This window comes from Homalodisca vitripennis, chromosome 1 (genome assembly GCF_021130785.1).
Source record: "Homalodisca vitripennis isolate AUS2020 chromosome 1, UT_GWSS_2.1, whole genome shotgun sequence".
Lineage (NCBI taxonomy): Eukaryota > Metazoa > Arthropoda > Insecta > Hemiptera > Cicadellidae > Homalodisca > Homalodisca vitripennis.
Window position 1 is genome coordinate 144,539,972 of NC_060207.1, and position 18,244 is coordinate 144,558,215.

An 18,244-nucleotide genomic window follows, 5' to 3' on the forward strand; every position below is an offset into this window, starting at 1 on the left:
TTATTTACAATTTTGAATATTATCCCAAAAAAAATTCGTCCTTTTTATACTATATACATACATGTATTTATATTTTGCAGGATTTTCAAATATTCTTGTGTTTTAGGTATGACTTTTGTCATTAGATTTCAATATTGTAAACTGTTTTAGAAACAAAAAGAGTAATTGAATTGAAAATATTAGTAAACCTACACGTATAAATACCGTATGTAGAATTAGACAGCTTAAAAATACAAAATCATACATATAAGTAGCTCATCTGAGACTCCGGTTATAAAATGGAGTTACAATTATTAAGGAATATATATGAGATCTAATAAAACAAATTTAATTTCAGAAACATAGACTTTAGTGTATCATTAATAACGGCTAAATATATGATTATCTCTTAATGGTTTTATATGTATTACAAACTTCTTCTGTCAGATGTTTGCACGCGATGACTACTGATCGTATAGACAAAATCCACTGTCTGCGACGTCTTGAACGCCCTTATTTTTATAATGCACTTGTTTTTAACCCCAGCTTCACTCTTATTGATCTTGAATACGATTCATTGCTCGATCTTATTGAATAGACTCTCTTATTAGTGAAACACTCCAGATTAGATTACGACGTCATGGGTAAAAACTAACATCATCGGGAAGTTTTCAATGTAAGCTAAAATATACTGGGTATCCTTAAGCCAGCACAGATCCTACCGTTTGCAGAACCAGGCAAGAACACTCGCAACCTCCTTCAGGGCCGTCATCGGAAATATTCGCTGGAAGAAGAGTTATCGGGAAATAGTCTAACACTCAAGAGCAGTGATAACGTCCGCAATCGGTCCTCAGCAACTGTATTTGGTTCACTTGGACTCCAGGGGACGTATTTAGGAAACTACCATCTTCAAGATTAGTCAGCCACTAAGTTCAGTACCTTCTCTCTGCGTAGTGCGCAGAAATCCGAAGACTCCAACAAAGACGTTTATGGAACTCAAAACCATCCGTTCCAGAGTAACTCTTCAGTAAGCGACGATTATTGAAAGACAGATTCGGACAGTCTTGAGCATCACGATTGAAAGCTATTACGTTAAAAGAGAGTTATCGGTGGTAGAACTTGCTTTTCATTGTACGAATCTTTGAATCATTGTTGTTTCTGAAGTTTATATTTTTGAAACAAATTAAAACATTCAGCCATAAAAAAGTCCATCCATGCATGTCATTGCTCAAAATTGAATTCAACAAAGTCAACTAAACTTCAGCAGCCTTCTTTTCATATATAATTGTTTGTTTATTGAAAATAACAATTCAATAGGTTATTTCCGGGTGTTGGGGGGAGTGGTTACACTCCGTGTATTTAATCAAAAATGTCTTCTATGTGGTTTTCGGAATGATGAAATTTCTACGATGGGTGGAAGGAAATGGAACTTCACAATGGAGAGGTCTTATGAATAAAATTCTTCACTTCAGAAGATTTCTAGTATAGAAATATCTGAGAGGGTTATTCGAATCTCTAAATTAAATACAGCAATCACTATAGATTAATCGACGAATATTCTCAGACTTGGTTAGTACGGTTTGGTCTCAGGACAACAAAACAGAATTTGTATTGTAATGTTTGAGGACCTTGTTAACTCTTTTTGTATCTACCTCAGTTCTTTTAGTATCAGTCAAAAAATGAAAAGACAATGCTGGCAGTTTAATGCTACAGGACTGACAATGAAAGGGGTATATTTAAGCAATCGTGAATTCTTGCATTTTAAGGGAAACTGGTAAAGTAATTTATCTTCATTTTTTTTCGTACTACAAAAAATAAAAGAGATGTAGAATGAAGAATTTTCTCAACCTTTGTTACAGTCCTTAAAAGAGAACTAATGCGTCAACTGTGAGTTTGAATACGTGTGATTTAGAGGATTGCCTTTTATTAGCCTTACTTATACAAGTTGAAAGCGATTCTTAGGGTCTGTGAAGAACTTAGAGTAGCCTACTGACACAAATAACGTATAAACGATCATCATGAAAAATGACCAAAGATACTGTTTGGGATAAAGCCCTTTATCAGCTTTTCAAGTCATCTTACGTCACATTTTCAACTTTTTAGTGTTTAGTGGAGAGATAGGGCTCTGCACAATGGATGGCTATTTTAACTTTGTAATGCTTCCTGACTTCTAAACCATTAAAACATTTGTTATTTTAAACGGAAATGTAACGTGATGCTCTTAAATGAACTTAATAAAATGTCTGTACCGTTACTAAATTTTTTATACTGAGATCTGTTATAATGGTGATATTTCTCTTAGAATAATATATTCTCTGTCTGTGAAATGTAGCAATTCGTAATCATAAATAATTCAACGTTCAATCGTTGCTACCGTCTTTCAGATCAATGTATGAACTTTGAAAAGCAGTATTTAAAAAATAAACCAACATCTTGGGAAAAACGATTCACTGTCATTACAGAAATTAAAGATTGAGGGACAAAGCTCTTCGTTCTGACGCTGTAATTAGTTTATGAAACAATAATGTGCCTTATTTACAGTGGAGGTACCATTACAGATTTATTTGTCGAGAGTGGAGTAGGGCCACATCCAGCCAAGGTGAAGGGGTTGTGACGGTGGGGTGGAGGTGAGGGTGGGGGTGAGTAACGTCCAGACGCCCCGGCTCCGCCCCACGACATTGCCGTCACCGCCCCCGCGACGCTCAGTGTCCGTGTTCTGTGCGAGGCGGCATGCTCGCCACTGACATCCACCTCCCTCAGCATAGGAGACCTGTAAGTAACTCATTTACAGTATTTTACTTTAAAAAATGTACTTCAGTTTAAAAAACAATAATTTTAATGATCAATTATTTTTGGTTGCATATATTTTAAAGTTAAAAAGATTAGATTTAATAAAAAAGTCAAAATTGATAATAAATATATGGGGTATTTAAAGCGTTTAAAGATAAAGAAGAATAGCAACTCTCTGCGTTATAGTAATTATATTTTTATGCTTACACTGATATTTGGTTTTTTATTGTGAAGTTCCTCTTCTAACTTATAGTAATTTATGGCCAGCTTTTGATTTTATTTATGTCAGCTTCACTGAGGCTGCATCCAAAAATGCAAAATATATCTACATGTGATACTATGTCACATATTAAAATGTCATATGGCTGGACTCGGTTTACAAAAAATTTATTCTGAAATTTTATCGTTGCCATCATAGTTAACAAGGCCTATAAGACGAATATAAACATTGTATCTAGAATTCAACCGCATCCCATAGAGTGACATGCATCATCATCTAACTCTCTGTTCCGTATTATGGAAATTAAGTTTTATGCAAATATTTCAAGTCTATATGTAGGCTACGTCAGTTTTTTTAAGATATCGTATGGACAGACACACAGAAATGTAAATGTTCAAACCCCTCGGATGACAGGCTTCGCTAAAGCTTAACCAATAAATATATAATGTTTATAAAAGATTAATTTAAAAAATATATATTAACGAATATGATTTTAACATACTTATGATTTACATACATTTTAAGAAGGGTTCAAATCCATTAAAAAAATAATTTGTTCCTTCTTTCTTCGTCTCTTTAATCTTCATTAGATACAAATATGAGAAATATGAGCAATAATAATGATTTAATAGCAACTTTTCAAATAACATATCAGTAATATTTTATACTCATTAAGTAACAGCATGTTGGTACATGTACATACCCAAAAGCCTTTGCGATTAATGAAAAGTAATCATAGTAAACAGTAAACATTTTCCTCAAATAGTATTGTCTTAAATAAAGCTAATGTTTAGAGTTATAATGACCTAAAAATGCTTACACGGTGGTACTCAAAACCCTAGTATGGTCAGTAATTTGGTCACGAATCCCAAAATTCAATGTTGTTTTGAAATAAAATTTAAGAGTCCATGAAGCTATTGTTTCTTTTATTTTAACAGTGTAAATATAGTGATATGTCGAATTTTGAATGGCTTAGTTATGAATCCCAAGTCAAGATGGTATACAAACTATAAAAAGATGAATGAAACTAGAGTTGATGAGACAAAAAAATGCATTATGAAAATAATAAAAGGTGTCTAAAATATTACGTTTCCGCAGGTATTGTACCTTTTTCTCAAGAACTAATTAAGATAATTTAATGATTTATATTTTATTTTGTTCCTCCATATACTCTTAAAATTCTAAGCAAGTGTTTACAAAACCTCTCTAATACAAAATCTTAGACAATTTTTTCACAAGTAGCTGAATTTTCAAAAAAATACAAATTTATGAAAATCCATTCGCTTAAAATGTGCAAAAATGTATACTCTTCATAATATATAATATAAAATAAATTTGTATAATTATCTAAATTATTTCTTGAGAAAAAGGTATGTGAATATGCTGAAATTAACAAGGTACAGGTAAGATCATCTCAGTCCTCTTGCAAAAAATAACGTTAAATTTGTGGTTGTTACTCGAGCATTGTATAGATGTGTCGTTAACAAAACCAGTGAAAGAAAACATAACGAGTAAGAAGAGAGTGTAAACAAATAGGACAGGGACGCATAATAAGACAAATTAATTATGCGTAGAGCTCTGGTACTAATATCAATAATAAATATGTGTTATAAACAACATTATTACAGTGAATAGTATAAATCTTTCCAAAAATAACTTTCCCAAAGCGCCAAAGAAAAGTCATGTTTATAGTAAACCAATCAATCAATAATTTACCAATATGTGAACATGACACTAAATAGTCATACGCAACTATGAAATACACAGTAATTTTTATTGAATAAATCACAACGTTTAATAAGTTGTCAAAATATAGGTGTGTTAAAAACGTAAGTGTTATAGCCTATGTCGGTTGATAATCTTTCGTTTCGTTTTCTAAGATTAATCCTGTTCTTCGTTTAATGTTTGTTAATGACGATGTAAGGTCTGAAAGAATAATAGAGTTTTGGACATTTGCCATAGTATATTACAAAATGTATAATACTACGTTTCGAGGATTTAAATCTTCTTCATCAGGCGTTGATGTAATTAGTTTAAAAGAAAAAGTTTTACTACATTTTAATATAGATAGTAGCTGTTATTAATCTAGAGCAAATATAAAGGTTTAGAAGCTACTAGTGCTTGGAACAATTTAAATATTTTGTACAGTTGCAAGATGTTTGGGCTTCCAAAAGTAAAAAAAGAAATATATCACCATGAGTTCTGCAGGAACAATTCTTTAAAAACTATTAATACATCTTCAATTTTTATATTTCCAGATAGGAGGTGTTCGAGAAAACTAAATCACTTTAATTCCTATTACTAATAAAAAGTAATTTCTCTCCTCAACTTTTTGTTTGGACTTATTGTATAATTCAAACTATAACATACTCGTAGATAAAAATAAATTGTGTTAATGATGATTTTAATGCTATAAATATGGAGAGAAGGTGAGCGAACGAATAAATAAAAATTCCTTAATAAAACTGATATCGTAGATCTACAAATAATAAAAGCAGATTGGTTTGGATAAAAGCCACATGCTTCCCACAGTTTACCATTAAACAGTAAAATATTACAGCTTGATCATTTCGACTGTAGTTGTGTAGGTACGAAACAAAACTTTTGTATATAAATATAAATAAAAAGCTTACTTTTGCTTATGCTGACCCATTAACATTGTTCTTACTGTTGAGAGGATACAGAAAAGACATGCAATTCTGTTTACCGTAATACAAATTTAGTCACATAACGCAGCAATGCTGGAAAGGGTTGATTCAATGCGGATATTGAGTTCATCTCCATTCCACATTCCTTTTAGTGCAGCGTCTGAAACCTGACACTGGTACCGGGTAACTTCTGGCTAAAGAGATCCATACAAAGTTAGCGACAAAGTTCAAAACATGGACGTTGCATCCTTTCGACATGAGAGACACCTAGGCTACAAAAGTGCTCAGTTTGATTATCAAGCAGTTACCCAGTGTAATCTAGATGAGGAATCAATCAGTATCATTGTCTCGACAGGTACAACATGTTTTACTTCTTTCAATTTAAGATAACTTCCTTGAAGACAATTTATAATTATGTATTGTACTTCATGAGGCATTTGAAGTACCAGTGTCAGATTTCAGACCTTGCACTAAGGGGAAGGTGGCGCTTAACTGAATATTCGCATACATTTATAAGCAATCTCCAGTGGTATCACGTTTGATATAAAGGCGGTCACATATAGTAACTAGCAAAACATTCCACAGTGGAAAAACTAAAAGATATATCCTGAAGTTCTTTAGATTTTTGTTTTCTGCAGAGAAGCTGTGATCGTGCAGCACTCCGTAACTCATTTGAAGAGTGACATGCTGCAATATGGGAAAAATGAAATTCTATAATTAGATATAATTAGTGTCCTACTTAAGAAAATCCCGAAACTTCCAAGCTCGCTATTCGCGAGAGAAACTTCCTATGTATAGCGTTGTTTGCTGCATCTGTGTATCCAGATGGGTTTAGAGAGACACAATGAAGTGCCTCTCTTGCAGCCACATCCAACAAGAGTAAGCTCCAGTGTGTACCGGATACATCCTCCAGGATGCGACGTTGTTATTAACACACAAAACAGCATAATCACAAGAAAAAAGATATATTTTAATATTAATATTTTAAAATCTACCTTGTTTCAGAGTTTCATTACCTGAGTGATGGATGGACCCTAAAACAAGAATCTATATTTCGCATTCTAAAGGCTATTTGAAACACATCACAATACAAATCCAGCATAGTCATCTACCTATCTGCTATTTATATAAACAATAATACAAATAGTTACTATGCATTTACATTCAGTCCATAAAAATGAGGTTATAATGCACTATATTCGAATATGATTAAGAAAAGAAGCATAGGTATAGCACAGCAAATCATCCCAATTCCCATTTGAATGCTACATATATTCCTTTTAGTCAAAAGTGGAACCCATGCTCGCTTGTCGTTAATTAATAAAACACAATACAGGATATTACCACACCAATATCGATGTTACGTGTGCGACTAACTATGTTCTCAGTCAGTCCTCACACAGGGTAGGAGGAGCGAGGGGATGAAGCCCCCGCGGCGGGCAGACCCTCAGGCCCACCAGGGGGTCACTTCACTAACCTCGTTTTGACCACTCTCAACAAGTCTGAGCATGAGTAGACCGCTGGTCACTTTGTTGGGGTATCCGATAAATGAGTTAGTGAATTAGACCACGGCCTTCTTCAATCGTATATATTCCTTCAACGTAGCTCCAGACATTTCACACCACTTTACAATAATATAAAGAGGTTTCCTCAATGTACTATTTAAATGTTTAAATTTTTGCGTGAAAGAGATATTTGATTTATGATCTCTTCAGAAAAGAAAATTTTGTATATTTTTATAATTCATACGAAAAACATTTCACTATTTAAAATATAGGAAATGGTTGTGAATTAGTTCTCTAATGACTATCTTACAGCTTTGGAAGGATGTTTGAGAGTTGACTAACTAATAAATATTTTTCTTTCCTTACTTATTATTCGGGAGATGTTATGTTCAAAAGATAATAGCATTTCTTCAGCCTCATCATTTATCAAACAGGTTATTTAATAATTGATGAAAATTAAATTAATCTCAGTAATAATGGACAGGCAACACCACGCATCTCAATAATAATCTAAGGTCCGCGAGCAACTTTGCTTTTTTATTCAGGCACACAACCTGTTAAGTAGATTTCATAGAAATTCAAAATTGCAATCGTCCTTATGATAGAATTTCCGGAAGATTTTTTGTACTTTCTTAGATCATTATAACCTCCAGATTCCAAAACTACCATAGTCCGAAAATGTATAAATCAATACCCATCTTATATTTTAAATAAAATATTTAATTTCTTGTGGTGAGTATTGTGACTGGCATGAAAAGAAAGGTTAATTCTTAAAGTTCCTTTCCTATAAATTATTCAACTAAATTTAAAGAATGATCAGCTGTTTTGAATTAAATATTATAAAATGACAGTTATTTTTTGGACAAATTGGAAACAGCTAACACAGAAACCAGCATTGATTTATCAAATACCTGTATATAGTATAATGTATGTATTTATGTATAAACTTGTGCAATATAACGCGAGGGTGTAAACACGATAACTGCCGTGATTTTTTAAATATAGTGGACAAATTTGTACAAAAGCAGTACTTGCACATGACTTGGATGAGTTTGTTAGTCAGTTTTAAAATATGAAAATGAAGATGGCGGCTATTTACATTCGAGCAACATTTTAAACTCAGGTAATTTCCAATATATTCTCAAAACGATATATTAAAAAAATTTATTAAGTAATAATATTAAGTAAAGAAACAACTTTTATTCCTCATTTTTTCGATGTTTCTTAAGGTTTCTAGATAACAACTAATAATAGTTTGAAAAATGAATGGTTTTATATAATTTATTATGTATTAGTTGAAAACAAAAAAATTATTTTAGAATTATCAGGTCATTTACAATGTTTATTTTTACGTATTCATTTTTCATCTCTCGTTAGATTCTAAATGGCTAGGGTACAAAGATGAATACCCGCAAGTAGTGTATAACATTGAGGGAGTAATTGTGAACACAACTACCGCCTTTTTAATAGATTCAGACTTAACTTGTTACAGAGGCAGTACTTGCACATAGCTTGAACGAGTTCGTTAGTCAGTCGTAGCCAATAAATCATTTCAAGATGGCGGCCATTCGCATTCGTCCAGTACTTTTATCTCAACGTATTATAAACATTGATACAAAACGATACATTATTAAAATATGATACAACAAATCTTTGATATCTCGTAATGTTTCGAAATTGTAGGCATTTAAAGTTTGGAAAATGAATGGTTGTATATAGGTGTTTTAAAATTATGAGGTCATTTACTACAATGTTAGTCCTTACTGGTTTTTTTGTATCTCGTAAGATTTTCAGATAGTAAACATACAAACTATTAAGTAATATATAAAATTACGGGAATGATTGTGAACGGTAATTACAGTATTTATTAACATATTCAGACTATATTTGGTACAGAGGCTGTATTTTTTAATTACTTGGATGAGTTCGTTAGCAAGTCTTACCCATTACAATGTTTAAAGAAGGCGGTTATTCGCATTTGGGAAAAAATTTGTATCTCAGGTATTCAAAACAAACAAAACTTAACTCCTCTTAAAATTGCCAAGCAACTTCAAGCAACATTTATTCTTACTTATCTTTCGTTTACTCGGAGGTTTAAAGTAATAGAAGTATGACATTGAACCATTATAAATTCATATGTTAACAAACGTAATTCGGATTAATTGTAACTAAATCAATTCCACGTGTTAAACAAAAAGGTCCTCCTCCGTAGACTAGTGGATACAGGTACGGCTCTCGAACTGAGAGATCACGGGTTTAAATCCCGGGGAGGTCCAATCATGAAAGAAATAATAGCAACAGTGATTTAAACAAGCCAGCATAGCCTAAGAGCTGAGGCTTACAAGAGAATAAAAAAATTACACGCTTATAATAATTTTTGTCTTATAGGGTTTCAAGATTACGCAGCTTCTAAATGTTTGAAAGTCTTAAGATTATATTAAAATAGCAATATTGACAACTGTTGTCTTATCATTGTTTTTCAAATTTAACATATATAGGTACACTAATAATGCATTTTCAGTTTTAAACTACGAGATGACGGGCAGAATGTGAAATCTACCTTTCTTTCGAAGGGATATTTTTTTGTCGAAAAAACCTCTATAGAGAGTAATCTATTTTCGATGGATTAAGAAATATCAAATGACATTTTTTCTCAGTTATATTTTTTTAGCTTTACACACTTGCAATCACGCGTCAGACGCATGAAAGCTTCACCAGTCATCTAGGAAGTGAGACTCAAAGTGGCCACTTGCTGCCGAATAGTCTCGCAGTCGGTTGAATGCGGTTACCTAACGTTCATTTAACATTTTATTTACGTATTCCATGTATGTGTATTTTTTCCGAAGTATTCCGATACAAGAAAAATATGATCTGAGGAAAAATATTTGTTCATGTTTTAAACCCTTTTGATATTCTCCCATTTCAACCTTTACCAAAACACTAGTACCACTGACGATCGTGTTTTTCCTTACCAGAAACCATCTGTCGACTTCAAGAAAAACAAGGTTGTGTGTTTATAAAAGGCAAAATGGTTATCTGTTCCCGAGCTATTAGCTGGTAACATTATCGCCTTTTGAATGGACAGAGTAGCTTCACGCATCACGTGGTTAATAAGAGTAGGCTACTCATTACAGTTTACATCTGGGAATCATGCGCTTTTCAAAAAGTTGTTTTTAATTCGATTTCCTTTACGCTTGTATATTTCTTATGTATACAATTTAGTTACCTACTCTTTTGCAACTGACTTCCCAAGGACCTAGATACAAAACTCAGAACCGGATAACAATACAGTATGTAGGCCAATATTAAGTAAGAATAAAGAATTCTTATGTTCTCCATGTTTTGTTGTTTGTTTTTTGTGTTTTTTATTTGTGGCTGCTGCTTGGATGGGTGACTGCTGAGCGATCCTGTCCTTGCAAGCAGTCCGCCTGGCCGGCCATTAGTGGTGGTTCGGAAGTTACCTTCAGGCCGTTGGTCCCCAGGTTAAGTGTTAGAGAGGGCCCTTTAGCCCTAATAAGACATCGTTGCTTTACCTTTTTTCGTAATTTTACAAGTTTTCCCTTATATATTAAAATTAACTATTAGATATGTTTAGTACTGTTTTGATTGAGATTATGAACCTTTGTGAATGTGTATTATTTTTCTAATTTTAGCCCGTTTTAAAACCATGCATAAAAATTTGTTTGGTAAATTTAATTAAGGTTATGGGTTAAGGTTTCAGTTTAATTTTCCTCAGCTAATTAAGCATTGTTGGGCAAGGTAGACGATAGAAACAGTTGTTAGACAACTCCACTACACGAGGCGTTCACGTGCCCTTTAGAAATAAAATCTGATTAACAATCCATTATAGAACCGTCTTGATGAAAACGTTCAAGGAGCAGAAGGCACCGCAGTGTTTAGTGGAACCAGAAACCAAACGAGCTATTTCCTCTTGGAGTCGGTTATGCAAAATGTCGCGGCTTCCGTTGGTGTATTGCAAATATCCGACCAAAGCGTCCATTAGCGCTTGATTAGCGCCCCAGTCAGCTGAGCGCCGGATGCCATCTGTCTTCCCTTCATTCGATCATCCCATCCAGTAATAACGCGTCATCAATAAATTATGAAGACATTGAATCAAATATGTTACTTTTGCAACCTAAGTTAGTTCTGCATACCTCATTTCTTCAGTTGTTTAATTAATTAATGGGGGGAAATATGTTTCATTCAGCAAGGTGAGAAACTGAAAACAAACCCTAAGACATAATCCATAGAAGCATCATTTTGTTGAGTTCCTATAGGTACCTATATACATGTGGGTGAGTTTGGAAAATTGTGTCGTATAATAAGCGTAGGCTGTTGTGATAATATGACAGGCAATAGGGAAGAGTATAACTATTAATTAATCTTTAACACCGTATGTCTTTTATTAGGTAATATATGTTTCACCTCATACACGTTTTTGTGACACTCTTGTTATGATAATTTAATAAATTGAACCAAGGTTGATAATTTAATAAAATCTGAATGAAACAACTCTTTGTCGATGTAATTTTCATAGTATCTTGATTTGGATCTAAAGGTTTCAAAAAACTGTCAGCATACACATTAAACATGATATTTAACTTATATTTATCAGTAGCTAGTTGAGGCTCGAAATGAGATGGTAGGAAAAGGATCAAATTACTAAATGAAATATTTTTCTCGTATTATATCTTTTTAGTTTGATACACTCCAAAATAGCCGTAAGGAAAGTAAATAATAGTTATATCAGTGTTATCACACAAGTTACAGAACTGCTACCTAATGGTTTACTCTTGGACAATTGTTAGGACTTTCTTGGCTCCCAGACTGTGACACAGACCGTTACAACGACAAGCAACTTACGCACGAGATTTCGACAATCAGACTTCTGTACACTTGTTCTTGAACTAAATTAACTGCGTTGTATATCCCACAGCGAAACAAAATTGTACCGTTAATGTAATGTACTTGTATTATCGTAGGAATTAAAACTATATAATAAACTATTAATAAAATGAACTATTTATTTGACTAATACATTTTTAAGTAGTTAATTTTAATAATGTAAGTAAAATATAAAAAAGAGAAATATAATTTTACTACTGATTGTATGTCATCATATAAACAGTGCTAGTCATGGAGTACTTGCCGGAGCAGTGGTTGTCTACGATTTCAGGAGTAGTCTAAACAGCTACTTGTATAATCTCGCATTTAGAGATGGGTTGTACACTGACCTCTTTTTTTGTGAGAAACCTATATTTCACAAGTTGTGTGGGAAATATGTTCCTAGACTTCTAAAATAGATTTTATAAAACTACGAAAAATATTTAACCGTGTAAACTATACTTATTTTACCTTTGTTTTAATAACATTATACACTTATTATAGTTTTAAAGTTTTTAAATGTCGATTACGTAGGAACGTAATCTACATACTTTTGTCCCTGGTCATAGACAGTTTAACTGCTAGTTACAGTAAAAAATAATCACAGGGGGAGAGGTCAGGGCTATAATGAGGTAGTAGTAACGACCATGAGCATACTGTAGGTCCCTGTCTGTAGGGGTTCACTTTAACTTTTCTGTTGGGGGTCAAGGAAGCTTGCTTATCGTTACGGGAACCAGAAGATTTTTTTATCAGTTCTCTCGACCTTTGTACTGTAACAACTCTCCCCATTATTTGATAAGATTCTTGCACAATCCGTTACACTGGTAATTCGCTAAGGGTTGCTGCCCAAATGATCTGATATCATATTTAAATTATTCAACACGTTTGCTTAATTTACTGCATAAAGTGAAACCAACCTATCTATAGTTCAAGGACTTATGTAAAGTAGTTGTTATAAATAATCTAATAGCTATAACGTTAACTGCTGTTTTACTTAACTCTTTTATCAGAGAACGTAAAACAAAACCTTGTACTACGAAGAAGAAAGACTAAAATAGATACTTTGTACATAACGCGGAGGAAAATACACGTACATAATGCTTTACTTTGAATGTTTCCAATATGGATTTTGGCAGGGACTAGGAGAGTTTTTGTGGTAAACAGATTAGAAATGCACATTTCAATGATATGGTCATAATATATAAATATTTACAAAAAGACATATGAATTGGAGATTTTATTAGTGACATTTTAAAGGACACAAGTTCGGTAATTAGACAAGTTCCCTTGAGTTATGGTAAGATGTGATATCACAAGCTTTCTACGAGGGAATACAAAATTTGAAATATGGATATGTAATATATATATATATATATATATATATATATATATATATATATATATATATGCATAATGTAAAACACCTATATACATTTTTAAGTAACAGTATTGAAATCGAGACGTTAAATGCAATCGGTACTACTCGTAGAAAGTTCATATAAAAATACGGACAATAACTGTGAATAATAATTTGTGAAGAATTAATTAAAAATATTTTGATTGGACACAACATTCGTGATAGATAGAAGACCAGACCACAAAATAACGTCATGTTTGTACCGTTTCTATTGAGTGATCTTGATTTTGGTTGAAAATAATATTGGGGCTTGAAAGTTGCAGAAACGTATCGAAAGTCATTTGGAGAGGTATAGCTCACGGCGCAGGCAGAGAAGGCGGTAGGGGAGGGTGGGTGGCAGAGCCAAGGGGTGTCTCCTGGAGGAAATAGCTTGTTTGAGGCGCTGATTCCCGCATCCCCTCAGCCCAGTGACACTGAGTTGCGGGGTCGATCGATCGGAGGGTAGCGATTTGTCTTGTGTCACCTCGCACTGTTGACCGCATTTGTGGCGGAGAATGTGGATTGGCGAAAGATACACAATACTGAAGAAGGAGAGTCAAGTATTAAACTCAAATAAAATCCCCGCAGTTAGATATCGAAATACTATAAAATTACACGTTAGACTCAACCACTGAATGACATAGTCCCACTTGATGATTTCGCCAAAAACAGAACTACGGCTTGGTCCTAGATTTCGAACATCGTGAAATGTAAAATTCCAAATAAAAACAACAATGGAGATCCAAATGAAGATTTTAGGCGATCCAATAATTGCTATTAATTTATATGGAAATATTTGTCTAAACAAAATACAAAGTTAAGTGTTTTTTAATGTGTAAGAATTGAGTGGTATGCACTTACACAAGAATATAAAAGGTAAATCGTCAAAAATGAATCTATAACATTTTTTTGTGTTTACGAAATGTAAGCTTTTAATATAACGTCAAAGGTATTAAACTAATCACCGTAACTTACATCCGATGGTGAATAGTAATAGCCAAACATTTATGAGCTGCAATAAAATTCTACTGACATTTTGATATATCTTACCCATTAATCCTTAAAACGGCCTTAAAGTTTAAGTTTCTGTACATGACTATTTATTAACTAGGCGTAAAGAATATCCATGTAAAATCGGTCCAGTAGTGATTGAATTGCACACACCTACGAACACACATAAAGACACCATTAGATTTGTACTCGTATATAACAGTATAAATATTTTAATAGAATCTCACCAAAATCGGCAAAAACACAAGTTAGAGAAAAATATGTGATACTTACAATACTTTAACCAAAATAAACCCTTGTTAAACTCTGCTAGAAAATATATTATTTATACGCACAACAGTAGGTCTGCTTATAAGTAGGCATTGATGAGGGATATAAAATAATTAGTCGATGCAGTCAGTTATAATGAAATATTATTATGTTTATTAAAGTTCACACCTCTTGTCCAGGTGGGCGCCGACTACATTCAGCTGTCTGCGACGTCACCTGTCGCCAAGCAAGACTTTCTCTCCTTCCCGCCTGATAAGAGTCCGAACTGTTCAGGTATGAGTTCCTTCTTTCCTTATTTTTTCATATTTTACCTCTTCAAAACTGTTATGTTGATATTCTCTGTATGATGTGTAACCGCTTTCAGCCTTGCTGTGTATCAATTTAAAGAAATGTTTTTCAGAGACATACAAATATGTAAAACACAACATTACTTATCTGTATTTTGTTACTCAAATGAGGGTTTTATTTAATTTCCATAGTGTGGACCCAAATTTGATAAATAGTTATAAATAATCTATAATGTTTTAATTAAAATGTTTTGAAAACAATTCAATAAAATGTGAAAAATGTATTTATTTTGGAGAAGATCCATTAAATTTCCCCGCAAGAACGTGGATAGTGGAAATTTGAGGATATTTGAAAAACTACTTGATGACATAACGTTGACATATCATAGAAAGCAAAGCCATTACCGGTGTTAAATTGCAGACCTTTTTTTCAAAAAATGTTTTCTAACAATTGTTTTCACCGTAATTGTTAGAACCATGAAGTAAAGTGACTAGCATATATATATATATAAGTATTAGCATTTGTGTATGCGTTAGTTAAGAAACTAGTTTTAACCCGCACTATCCTAAGGCACCTTGATATTGTGTATTAATTGTCTTTAGCCATCACGGTCGCTTCTATCTCTGGCACATGTGAGTTGTAATAGTTTGTGATGACAGTTTGAAGAATAAATAAACAAAAACGCCATGTAAAAAAGGTTAGGAGAGAAACTATATAAAGAACACTGTGAAGCTTAGACTATACTAAAATCTACATATATGTATGTTACTCTGAGTTATGTCAAAAGTGATGTTTACTGTAATTAATAATTTATAGTGTTTTATTAATATTATAGAAATATATGTTTTCAGGGGAAAATAGTGTATACGACTTACGGCAACCTCCACAGGAAGCATGGCTTCAAGAAGGTAGGTAATTTTGTCATAACGACTTAATAAAGCGATATTGGTTATATAAATAAAAAAGGATGTAATTTAAAAATTAAAGGGTGAATTTTTAATTCTTATTTTTATATTATACGATTTCCATTTATTCAAATAAACAAATATACCGAAAACTGTCGGGAAATTAAAGTGATTTTCTCAGTGATTGGCTGAGCATGAGCGAAGGGGGATACTCGTGGGGCTGGAAATATTTCATATCTGCCTGACTGTCTGTCCAGACGGTGTCTCGAAAACGAATTGTCCCATAAACTTGGAATTTTGAATGAAGCTATGTGAGGAATATGTGTGAGGAATACTGAATTCGATTATGGGATCTATTATCGTAAGGGCTGAGCGTTAGCTGATATTTTTACGTTGGTCTTACGAGTAACCGCGACGGAAACGAGAAAATAGCAGAATAAACAAATTTATAAACAAACTGTGTAGAATTATTTGAGATTTCAACATTGAAAATTTTATTCACAAAGTAAAAAGAAAATATAATAGAATGGAGTCAATGTTTATAAATTTGTAATACGAGTACTACTAACTTGTATAGCTAATAATAACTCATCAAAATTTTTGTTATTATAACTCCGCTTACATTACTATTAATATTAACATGCTTCGGGTTCATAGAAGTAAAATAAATGTTTAGTGAGCGTGTATATTGTGCATCATTACTTATGGAAGAAAATAATTAAATTGATGCAATTTTTCAAGCTAAATAAAAAATATATTATTAAATAAGAGAACCAAGTTGTTTTATTTTTGTATAGTGTAATATTTACATCCTAAATATTTATAACAAATATTGAAAAACATGATTTTGTATATCGTATTTGCATGGATTAATACATCTAGAATCTAAAGTAGAAAGTTGCTATTTACTGTAGAAATATTAAAAAAAGAAATGAAACATATCTTATTTATACGAGCTCAGTATACTAACGGAAAATGTCTTAAATTTAACTAACTTGTAAACATTAATTTGAACGAAATAATGTTGTAGTATCTTCTAACTGCAATAAAATTTAGAATTGTTTATATGAGCAATTAAATAAAATAAGAACTTTTATTTGACATTTATAAATATTTACGCATTTGTGTTCAAACAATAAATATTTTGCTAGCTAGTGGATAACATTATGCATATAAGACCCATATAAAAATTGAATTTGAATTAATATACATGCTTCAGTTGTAATACAAACTATATAGAGTTAAAACATTAAAGATTAATTCAAATTTGAAATAAATATATAAAATATATTTAAATATATTAAAATAAAATAAATATTAAAATATTAATATATCCTATAAGTTCGAATTATTCTTGAAATATTTCTAAAGAGTATTAAAATAAAACGGACTAGTATTAATAAAAAATTAAATTTTGTGTTGGAAAAAAATACTTGTTTTATACTAGGCAATGGATACAGTTACTGTATACGTAAAATACCTACATTAAAATTATACAGGGTGATTCATGAAGTTCTCCCCCACTTCTACAGCACATTGTACTAGTAAAAATAATGAAAAAATGTTATATAAACATAGGTCCGAAAACGCTTCGTTAGCGAGTTACAGCTAGCGAAAGATTTCGCCTGAATTCCTGGGTAAAGAGTAAAATAAAGCCATACTGAACTTTTGGAAAGCTTAATTAAGTAAGAAATATCGTGGATTTCTTATGTATTTGTACCTGATAAAGCTAATAAAATAGGTTTCAGAACTGTACCTGTAGTAGTTTTTGAGGGATTCAGGGTTAAATGCAAAAAAAAATTGGGGCACGAAACAATGTTTTTTTAAGTTTGATGTACAATTAACTATGTTAAATTGGTAATAAATACATAAAATCAACAAACATTAATTGTAGAGAATTTAATTCTGAGAAAATTTATATAATCAAAGTCTAAAATAAAACAGAAATAAGTACCAAAAAATCGATTATATTCAGTATAATACATTACTAGTTTTAAGCAAAATTAATCAGGTTGGGCCAACCGTACGCACCTTTTTATAATAGATGTTCGAAAAATGAGGCCATCATTATCAATACATTTTGCAGCACGTTTGTGTATTGCTTTTGTTGTGTTTCTTAATTTTTCAGGACTTCCCTGTATCTGCACAGCCGAATCCATAATACGGGCAATTAATTCATCAGAGTATTCACTTTTGTCTTGTATACAATGTCTTTTTCATCCATCCCCCAGATGCAATAATCAATGGAGATAGATCTGGTGATCTTGGTGGCCAAGGGTGAGGCCCTCCACGACCAATCCAGTGTCCAGGAAATTGTGATGATTTAAGTAAGCAGAAACGGCACGTGA

At 32.4% G+C, this 18,244-nt stretch overlaps 1 protein-coding gene across 1 annotated transcript in view; it reads left to right on the forward strand.

Annotated features, from left to right (window-relative positions):
• The first annotated feature begins 2,479 nt into the window (after window positions 1-2,479).
• LOC124353538 (ecdysone-induced protein 74EF-like) overlaps window positions 2,480-18,244 on the forward strand; it is a 73,902-nt gene continuing 58,137 nt past the window's right edge. Inside the window, exons 1-3 of the mRNA XM_046803426.1 lie at window positions 2,480-2,751; window positions 14,883-14,976; window positions 15,843-15,899. Coding sequence (XP_046659382.1) covers window positions 2,710-2,751; window positions 14,883-14,976; window positions 15,843-15,899 — 193 coding nt within the window. The 5' untranslated portion in view covers window positions 2,480-2,709. The remainder of the gene's footprint in view (window positions 2,752-14,882; window positions 14,977-15,842; window positions 15,900-18,244) is intronic.